We start from the raw sequence: 10470 nt of genomic DNA, 5'->3' as shown, positions 1-10470 counted from the left end.
CCCGCCCCGCGGCGGCCGAGCCCCGCCTTTCGCCTGCCCTCCCCTCGCGCTGTCAAGAGCGGCACGAGCGCGGGAGCCTGGGCCGCCCGCCCGCGCCGGGGGCAGCCACGGCCCTCCGCCTCCGCCTCAAAGCGCGCGCCCCGGTGGCCACGCCCCCTCTCGCCCGGCGCGCGGCGCGGGTGGCCAGAAGACGAGGAGGAGCGGAGATCGGCACCAGGAGGAGGAGGACCACGAAGGCTGCCGCCTGCCCCGCTGCCTGCCGGGGCCGGGCTCGCAGGGCGCCGCGTCCCGCCCCCGCCCCGCCCCCTCTGCCTCCGGCGTGGGGAGCCAGGCTGAGGCGGAGAGGGGCGGCGGAGAGGCTGGCGGCTGGGCTCGGTTTCCTGCTCAGTGGGCGTCAGCCGGGCCCCGGCGGGCCCCGCCCCCGCCGCCACTCGCCCTCCCTCCGCCTCGCAGCCTGGCCGGCCCGCAGCTGTCACTCAAGACGGCGGGCTGAGGCCGGCGGCGGCGGCGGGCGGAGAGAGAGTCAGCTACGCCACAGCCCAGCGGCGGCCATTCGTGGAAAAATAGGCCGTCCCGCTCCTCCCAGCTCGGGCTGCGACCGGCCTTCTCCCCGCTACCCCCACCCCACCCTCCGCCTCCTCCTCCTCCTTCTCCTCCCCCCTAGAGCGGCGCCTCAGCGGGGCATTAATGCGGGATGAGCGGTATGTAACCCCCTCCCTCTCTCCCTCCTGTGCACACCCCTCCCTCCCTCTGCTCCTCCCTCCACCCTTCATCCCCCCTCTATCCCGCCCTCCCGGGTTACCCCTTTTCTTCTCTGTTTCTCCCCCTTCTTACCCCGATCTTCTCTTGCTGCCCCTCCACCCATCTGTGCTGCTTCCTCTTATGCCCCCTTTCTTCTCTTCCTCCCCTGCCAGCCCCTCCGACTTGCCTCCTTACCTCCCTCCTCCATTCCCCCTTTCTTCGCTAACCCTCCCTCTTGTGCACATCCCTCCCTCCTTCATTCCTCTTTTCCTCCCTCTTTCCCTCCCATGCACAACCCTCCTCCTGCCCCCTAAAGCATCGACGGCCACTGAGTGGCCGTCGATGCTTTAGGGGGCAGGAGGAGGAGGAGGGTTGTGGGTGGTTTTTTCCTGCTGTCTCTGGGAGAGGAAACCAAACCTCCCCTTTCTGGGTGTTAACTCTCCAGCCCCCATGGGTTGGGTTTCAAACCACGTTTTCTTAGGAGTCGTTCTTTTGTAATAATGATTTGCACTGTTGTTTTTATGAAGAGGTAAATGCGACAAGCTGGGAACCAAAAAGGATATGCTCGTAGGTTTTGTTACTGTACAAGTGAAGGTGAATAATTAACCTGTTACACTTGATATTTTTTGCAGATCAAAAGAAGGAGGAAACTATGCCCACAGAGGGAGAAAAATCTCCCGAGGCAGAGAATAACAACAATAATAATAAAAAAGGGAAAACTGGAGGCTCACAGGTAAAGCAACACACACCCCCCAATAGGGAAGTGTCCATACTATTAGCATTTAAAATGAAATGTGCAGCTCACAGCCTTTCCTGCTCAGGGCATCTTTCTTTAGGTTGGATGAAGCATAGTTGGTTGGGTGCAACGTTTTTACTGCCTGGACTTGAAGTGGGATGAGGTGTTTGTTATATTTTGCAGTTATCAGCTGCTTTTTTACATTTTTCTTTACTTATAGGGGTTAAAAAAAAAGAAAGGGCTGTATTGAGGATGTGGTTGAGGTCCTGGCTGTCACATATAAATTGATAATGGAGGGCTCTGAACGTAAAAATTACTTACAGAAATACATACTTCCTTATTCAGAGCTAGATCATTGCTCTCTATGCAGAAGCACTTTTTTTTTTGATTCCTGCTTCCTGTGTCAACCTTAATGCTTACTTCTAATGGTTCGTACTGCTGCTCTTCTGAATTTGTTCTGTTTTCTCTCTTTATGGGTAGGATTCTCAGCCTTCACCTCTTGCTTTGCTAGCAGCCACTTGCAGCAAAATAGGAACTCCTGGTGAGAATCAAGGAACTGGCCAGCAGCAGATTATTATAGATCCAAATCAAGGTTTAGTGCAGCTTCAGAATCAGCCACAACAGTTAGAATTGGTAACAACTCAGCTTGCTGGCAATGCTTGGCAGCTTGTTGCCACTGCTCCTTCTGCTTCAAAAGAGAATAATGTTGCTCAACAAGGATCTTCTGGTGCTTCGAATGCAGCAAGTCCCACCAACAGTAATAATGGAAGTACATCTCCTTCAAAAACCAAATCAGGCAATTCTTCTTCAACAACCCCTGGACAATTCCAAGTCATTCAAGTACAGAATCCAAGTGGCAGTGTCCAATACCAAGTGATCCCACAGATTCAGACAACAGAAGGTCAGCAACTGCAAATCAATCCATCTAATGCTACTGGTTTACAGGACATACAGGGTCAAATTCAGCTTATTCCTGCAGGGAATAATCAAGCTATCCTCACAACTGCAAACAGGACCACTTCGGGGAACGTTATTGCTCAAAATCTAGCAAATCAGACAGTTCCAGTCCAGATCAGGCCTGGCGTTTCCATCCCACTGCAACTGCAAACTATTCCGGGTACGCAGGCACAAGTTGTTACTACATTACCTATAAACATTGGTGGGGTAACCCTAGCATTGCCTGTGATAAACAGTGTAGCAGCTGGAGGAAGTTCAGGTCAAGTTGGCCAATCTACTGAGAGTGGAGTTTCCAATGGAAATCAGCTAGCATCTACGCCTGCCACTTCTGCCTCTGCTACTACAATGCCAGAGTCTCCTTCTTCATCTTCCACCCCTACGACCACTGCCTCAACATCTCTAACTAGCAGTGACACGCTGGTAAGCTCTGCGGAAACAGGCCAATACACCAGTACAGCAGGCAGCAGCTCAGAGCAAACGACTGAAGAACCTCAAACAACTGCCACAGACTCCGAAGCGCAAAGCTCCGGTCAGCTTCAGTCCAATGGACTACAGAATGTCCAGGATCAGCCAGGTTCCCTTCAACAGGTCCAAATTGTAGGTCAACCGATTCTGCAGCAGATACAGATCCAGCAACCTCAACAACAGATTATTCAGGCCATTCCTCCACAGTCGTTTCAGCTCCAGTCAGGGCAGACTATACAGACCATCCAGCAGCAGCCTTTGCAGAACGTTCAGCTGCAGGCAGTGAGTCCAACTCAGGTGCTCATCAGGGCTCCAACTTTAACACCATCAGGGCAGATCAGCTGGCAAACTGTACAGGTTCAGAATCTGCAAAGCCTTTCAAATCTTCAAGTTCAAAATGCTGGGTTACCCCAACAGCTAACCATTACCCCTGTATCTTCAAGTGGTGGCACAACTATTGCACAGATTGCACCAGTGGCTGTTGCTGGTACCCCCATCACTCTGAACGCTGCCCAGCTTGCTTCAGTACCTAATCTTCAAACAGTAAGTGTTGCCAACCTGAGTGCTGCAGGCGTTCAAGTTCAAGGAGTTCCTGTTACCATTACCAGCGTTGCAGGTGAGTGGCCTGAGAAAGGTTTGGGTTTGGGTGGTTTTTTTTGTTTGGTTGGGTTTTGGTTTTCTTTTTTTTGTTGTTGTTTTGTGGTGGGTTTTTTTTTTACTGTTTTAAGAGTAGCAGACAGTTTTAATAGCTTTCTCAGGATTTTCTCTAACAATCATCAAGCCCTTAACTGTGCAGAAATGCCTTATCACTAAAATTTAGATTTACATTTATATTAGAAGCTGACACTTCTCCTAAATATTCTCCTAAATATAGTTGTGTCAAGTGAAATGGAAGTGTTTACATTTGATAAACTATTCTTCATTGATCCTGTTCTCAGTCTCATTTAAGACTTGGTAGACTTTGGTCGTGAACGTGAGATTTGACTCTTAGAGCTTTGTTGTATTTAAAGACCAACAAGCTTTTCCCAACCAGGCAGTATGGTTCCTGATTCTGCATAGAGGATGTAGGGTGAGAATAGTGACAGTATATGAACTGGACTATCTTGCCGTGGTATGCATTTGTGTGGAGCCATCTGTTATATTCTGCACTAGCTCCCAAACTTGTTCCCTTACAAGTTTGAGTTGTGCAAAGAGATTGAGTGGAGAAGGTGTGCTGCACAGAGCATAGTTTTCTGTGATGTTCTTAAAGAATGAAAGTAGTGGTAATGGTACTTCACTACTTGCTGATGAATTTCGGTATGTGTTATGAATGTCTATTTGGTTATGCTGGTCTAATAGTTGGGAAAGGAGCTATTAAAAGGCTCTAGGCTAGATAACAGAGCTTAATTCTGGAGTAAATCCTGTGCAAGGTCTCTGCAGTGCCTCACAAGGGCAACTCTGTGCAAAACTTGCAAACTTGTAGCATTTCAGATGAAACTTAATTTAGGGACTCTGCCTATTTGATAACCTCTTACATAAGCTTGGTTTTATTTCACGCAAGTAAAAGGCTCCTGTTGTAGTAGCTCTAATAAACTCTTGTCTCAACACCACCTGACTGTAGATAGTTTTTAAGTATAAAACTGTGAGGAAAAAAAAATCATGTTTAATGTCTAGTCTGCATAAATAAATGTTATTATCATATTGACTCAGCCTGGTTTTCACAGTCATATGCTAAGATGAGAAGTGTTCAACTGGGCGAAGTATTGTTCCTTTTAATTGAAACACTTATGAGGAAACTAAACATAGTCTGATAATAAGACATTGGCCATTGGGAGAATGTCATGTGCTATGGTACTCTTTGGCACTTGATGGCATGTTGAAATACTAAGAACCAGGTTGGATGCACTAAACCTGACTTACTTAGGAAGTGTTACAGTGACATTAATCTGGGTAATCAGAATTAAAAAGCTGATCTTACATTTGCAATTGTTCAAAAAGAAGTTTCAGTTTTCTGGAGCTGACCAGCTGCTATGATATTTTGTGAACCAATTTGCCTTGGAAACATTTTTTTCTTGATGGGAAGGTGCTGCTTTACTACTGCTGTTGAGTTCCCTATCTAAGTGGGAACTCTTTCTTAGGAAGCATGCTTTGGGAACAGCCTAGATTTAGGGGTACAGGAAGAGCCTTTCTGCATGCAGTTTTTTTCCTGCTCACTGATGATGTACAACTGTTTAGTATGCACTAATAGGTATTAGAACAAAAGATTTTGAATATCATCTCACTCAGTTATCTTGCCTGCTCCTCTGATTACATTTAGTGCCTTCTGGGAAAACAAGGGATTGAGGTTTGTAACTGAGGATCAAAGAAGGGGAATGAGTCACAAATATGGTCTTGGAGAAGCCAAGTTTCACTTGAAATTAAAAGTAAACTTTGTGACCACTGTATTCCTTCCACCTTTTTAATTTTTTCCCTTTTCCTCCATCTTTCTCCATTTTTTTTTGGTTGGGTCATTCTTGGAGGGGTTTTTTGCCTTTTGGTTGTTTCCACAGCACTTTTCAGTGCTACTAGCAGAGCAGTACCCTTTTCCCCATCTCTTCATATATAAGGTATGATTCATATAAGGTATGATTTCTGTTCCCCAAGGTTTTGAGGCTACAGAGGGTGAACAAAATTTGAGAATGTGAGAGGTTGCTTCTAAATAAGAGAAGGAAATAGGAGAAAGAAATATCTACTCTCCTGTAAAACTTCCCATGCTACACTCTGGGAATGGGAGACATGGTAGCATGGGAAGGAGAGTGAAGGGTGCAGTCCTTAATGCTGTAGCAAGTATTCAAGGAAAGAAGGGTTATGAGATGGAAAATTACAAGCATGCTAAAGTTAAGCATTTGCTTGTCACTTATAAGGAATAAGCTGTCTTGATCATGGCTATTAACGTCCTCAGATTTACTGGTTCATATTCAAAATGTTTGTTGCTATTACTGTTACAGGAAACCTGTTTTAAAAAAAAAAGATAGCCCACTTGGTTACCTCAACATCAGCAGGCTGGTCATTCCATTCTTTCTCTGCAGTACCTAAGCTTGTCAGTGTGAATTCTTGCACATAAGTCGAATTCTCCGGAAGTGGATCACTTGCTACAAATGAGCAGTAGTAGGTGTTAGAAATGAGCCATATGGAGGATGTCCAGAAAGTGTGAGGGAGAAGACTGAGTGAAGGACTCGTGCCATGCATTGATTCAGGTGCTCTAACTTTGTTAGGAGAAAAAAAAAAACTGATGTTGGCCTCCAAGCCAAACTGATCATGCTAGCTAAGTTGCAAGGGAGAACAAGAAATCACAGTAAGTATTTGTCTGAAACAACTCTTCTTTTCTTTGTGCTGTAGTTCTGAACATGTTTTTGTTTGCTTGGGTTTTCCTAATTGTCTCTACAGTGGGGTAATTTAGGTACCATCCTTTTTTTCCAATAGTAAATGAAATAGTGAAGCATTAGAATCATTGCCTGCAATGAACAAAATTTTCTTGGCCTAAAATTATGGAAAGGTTATGTAGAACTGTTTTGGGGATATCTGGTTTTAGTTTTTTTTGATGTATCAGATGAGCTCTGAATTGCAACAGAGACAGATTTCATACTGGGGAGAAAAATATTGAAATTCTCAAATAAATATTATATTTTAGTATGCTTTTTATAACTTTTGTTATTCGAAGTCTCTGCTCTCAAGGCCAGCAAGATGGGTAAGTATGTTTGGAGGTTTTTGTTGCCTTTATCACTTAAGAGTTCAAATGTCACCCATGGTAAGTATCACATTTTGAGCTGTATGTTTTGTGTGGTCAAAAATCAGGGCAAAGATGAGTTCTCACATCTTTTCACTTTCTGGCCCGAGGGAAAACTCATGATGTATATCAATCATATACAGAAGAATTGCCTTTTTCACTGGGACAGTGTCTGAGCACTGATACAAGTTACCCAGAGAGGTTGTGGACTCCATCTTTGGAGATACTCAAAAGTGGTCTGGATGCAGTCCTGCAGAGCCTTCTGTAGTGTTTGGACTAGATGACCTTCAGGGGTCCTTTCCAGTCTACTCCGATCTGGTTCTGTGAAATTTTACTGAGAATATACTGTCAGTCAAAGGAGTCATTAAATGTGTCAGAAGAAAGCTAGATGGGAAGATAAAAAACATAAGTATTTGAGCCTTAAAACCATACTTTTAAAACATTTAAATAAGAACTAATCAAACAGTGGACCACATGAAAGCAACTGTTTACTTGAGCATGCAAGGATCTACAAATACCTGCCTTGCTGTGAGATCAGTACCTGGCATGGTCTTCAAGTGAGCTAGTTCTGTACAAAGTGAACTGTATTTCTTATGTGCTGTGTGAATTGTTGTTTTGCACATGATTCCCTGTGGAACAAGATAACCTTTAATGTTAATAGGTGGTGACTTCCTGAATTTAGCATGTATGAGCTTGGGAGAAGCAGGTACTGCATAGTTCTCTTGCCTTTTTTCAAGGCTTCTGCTGTGATAGCTGTAGAGGGAAATTCAAAGGATTCCTGTCCCCACAGCCCCTCCCCCCCCTTCTTAAAATATCTTCTGCCTTTTTCAAAGCTCATTTTCAGGCCTTCTTATTTGTCTAGATATGTTAATTGGCAATTCAAGTTACTATGTGGAAGGAACCTGGTTTAGTACCTGATGATTCTAAGAAAAATAAATAGTTTGTAAGTTGTTTCCTTTTGGTGGGCTAAGTTGTTTTTTGTCCCTCAGCACATTGAACTTGGAGTATATTCATTTTAGGAATAGCATGGAATATGAACAGTTGTGGATGCAGAAGAATATGAGGTGAGCTAAAACAGCCCAGTTAAACCATAATGAAATGCTGAGTACTAGTGGATTTCCCTGTCAATGTTTTGTGTTCTGCCTGTAAGATTTCTTTCACTGGAACCTTCAGAAGAGTTCTTGAGCTTTTTCTGAACTTCCTGTTTTTTGCTCACAGTGGGAATCTAGTGGTGGTGGTGGTGATGATACCTGCCCTTATGGGGGAAAAAAACACCCAACCACCCAAGTAATAGATCAGACTTGTTTCTACATTAATTGTACATCTTTAAGTAATTCTGTTACATGATGATGAAGATTTTTGTCCCATGTAAAAGTGTATGAGACATTTGTTTTAAAAATAGTGAAAAATACTGTATTTTATGTATACTTAGTTCAAGCTTTGTTAGTTGAGTTGGGCAACAGTCACCAGGCTCCATCCCCTTGCAACTCAAGTTCAAGCCATTTTCTTTAAGATGAGTGGTGATATGGTCTGAATTATGGGGAATTTTTAATCCATCCACCAAAATAAACTGGAGGAATGACTTACTCAGTGGAACTGTCTGTTGCCTGGCAATACTGGAACTGAAGAGATTTAAGTCTTCTGCAGGGATGTGCTGTGGACTCTAGAACAGTTATCAATGACAATGAAGGCCAGTACTGAGTGTTATTATTGGGGCACTTTGAAAATGTAATGAACCTTACCCTTCTGTTTCATACTCTCTAGTAATGTCAGTTAGTAAGGTATTCTTGTCTCTGAGCAGCTACTTTCATTGTACTATTAGTAGTAATGCAATTGTTCTGTACCTTCAGGTCTCCTCCTGCTGTCTTGTGCCTTTTCTCATTTGTCTGCATCCAACTTCAACCTGTCTTTAAGGCTTTCCTTTTTTTATTAACTCTTCCTGTGTGACAGCCACTAGTTTTATGACTTGCTGTTCAAAGATGGAAGACGCTGTTTAGGTATTGCTATCATCATGGTTCAAACTTTGCAGAGGACTTTGAAACATTCTATGAAATTCTTTCATCAGGAATACTATGCATGTAACTCAGGAATAGTTACTGGGAAGAGGAAAACATTGCATACATTTTTAGAGAGGGTAAAAGGAGGACCCTGAGAACTACTAACAAGTCAGCCTCACCTCTGTGCCTGCTAAGATCACAGAACAGATCCCTCTAGAAGCCATGTCCAGGCATATGGGTGACAAAGGTGATGAGAGACAGCCAACATGGCTTCACAAAGGGAAATCATGCCTGACTAATATGGTGGCCTTCTCCAGCATAGTGACCATGCTAGTAGGTAAGGGAAGAGTGGCTGATTATCATCTACCATGACTAACGTAAGGCCATTGGCATGATCTCACACCATAGCCTTGGAGAGATAGGGGATTTATACATTAACTATCTGATGGACAAGGAGTTGACTGGATGGATCCATTCAAAGAGTTGCCATCAGTTTGGCTCAATCTCCAGATGAAGGTCAGTAATCGGTGGTGTTCCTCAGGAGTCTGTACTGGAACCAGTGCTGTTCAGCATCTTTATTAATGACATAGTGGGATTGACCACACCTTCAGCAAGTTTGCAAATGACACCAAGCTGAGTGTTGCAGTTTCTATGCTTGAGGGAAGGAATGTCATCCAGAGGGACTTGGACAAGCCTGAGAAGTGTGTCAGTGCAAAACTCATGAAATTCAACAAGGTCAAGGACAAGGTCCTGCACCTGTGTTGGGGCAGTCTCCAATATTGATACAAACTGATGAATGGATTGTGAGCAGCCCTGCAGAGAAAGGCTTGGGGATACTGGTAGATGAAAAATTGGACATGAGCTGACAATGTGCACTTGCAGCCCAGAAAGTCAATTGAATCCTGGGCTGCGTAAAAAGAAGCAAGGCCAGCAAGTCACAGGAGGTGATTCTGCCCTTCTGCTCTTGTGAGACCCCATCTGTAGTCCTGGGTCCAGTTCTGGGGTCCCTGGTAAAAGACAGATGTAGGCCTCTTAGAGTGGGTCTAGAGAATACAGTGGGTCAAGATAACCAGAGGGCTGGAACACCTCTCTGGTGAGAAAAGGCTGAGAGAGTTGGGGTTGTTCACACTGGAGAAGGCTCTGGGGAGACTTCATTGCAGCTCTTCCATTATACAGAGGGAACTTACAGGAAAGACTGAAAGGGACTTTTCACCAAGGCTTGCCTGTAGTCACAGGACAAGGGGCAGCAGTTTAAACTAAAAAAGAGGAGGTTTAGAGTGAACATAAGGAAGAAAGCATTTGCTATGAAGGTGAGTAGTTGCTAGAACAGGTTGCCTGGAGAAGTTGTGGGTGCCCTCTCCATGGAAGTGTTCAAGACTAGGTTGGAAGGGGCTTTTAGCAATCTGATCTAGTAGGTGTCCCTTCCCATGGCAAGGGGGTTGGAACTAGTCAATCTTTAAGGTCCCTTATGACCCAAACTGGCTTTATGAATGTGAAAGTCAAAGGTTTCTGGCCTTGTGTGATGGTGACTGAATGTCATACATACAAGAATATGCTGAGATACGCTTGCCACCATTCAGTCACTTGCAGCTCAGGTCTTTGGGAGCAAGAAATGGGAATTTTTTTTTTTAATATTTAAGAATCCTTGGTGGATTTATTTTCTTCTCTGAATTTTGTCCTTTTTTGCCCATGTAAATTTTTCACATGTTTGGTACTTAGCTGCAATAACTGTCTTAATTTTTGTGTAAGACATATTTTTATTTAATGTTCTTGAGCTCCTATACTACCTGAAGGGAGGTTGTAGACAGGCAGATGTTTCATAAAAGTAA

At 44.3% G+C, this 10470-nt stretch overlaps 1 protein-coding gene across 2 annotated transcripts in view; it reads left to right on the top strand.

Annotated features, from left to right (window-relative positions):
- Window positions 1-231: 231 nt before the first annotated feature.
- SP4 (Sp4 transcription factor) overlaps window positions 232-10470 on the top strand; it is a 28993-nt gene continuing 18754 nt past the window's right edge. The window contains exons 1-3 of one of the 2 annotated variants that reach the window (XM_068152459.1): window positions 232-701; window positions 1374-1474; window positions 1958-3515. In XM_068152459.1, the coding sequence (XP_068008560.1) occupies window positions 695-701; window positions 1374-1474; window positions 1958-3515 (1666 nt within the window). In that variant the 5' untranslated portion in view covers window positions 232-694. Of the gene's footprint in view, window positions 702-1235; window positions 1271-1373; window positions 1475-1957; window positions 3516-10470 lie in introns of those variants that run through there. The other variant, XM_068152460.1, reaches the window with a different exon arrangement.

The sequence above is a fragment of the Melanerpes formicivorus genome, unplaced genomic scaffold, assembly GCF_026170545.1.
Source record: "Melanerpes formicivorus ecotype bairdi unplaced genomic scaffold, bMelFor1.0.p_v2 SCAF_23, whole genome shotgun sequence".
Taxonomy (NCBI): Eukaryota; Metazoa; Chordata; class Aves; order Piciformes; family Picidae; genus Melanerpes; species Melanerpes formicivorus.
The sequence above is the reverse complement of the archived record's forward strand: the minus strand, read 5'-3'. Positions and strand labels throughout refer to the sequence as shown.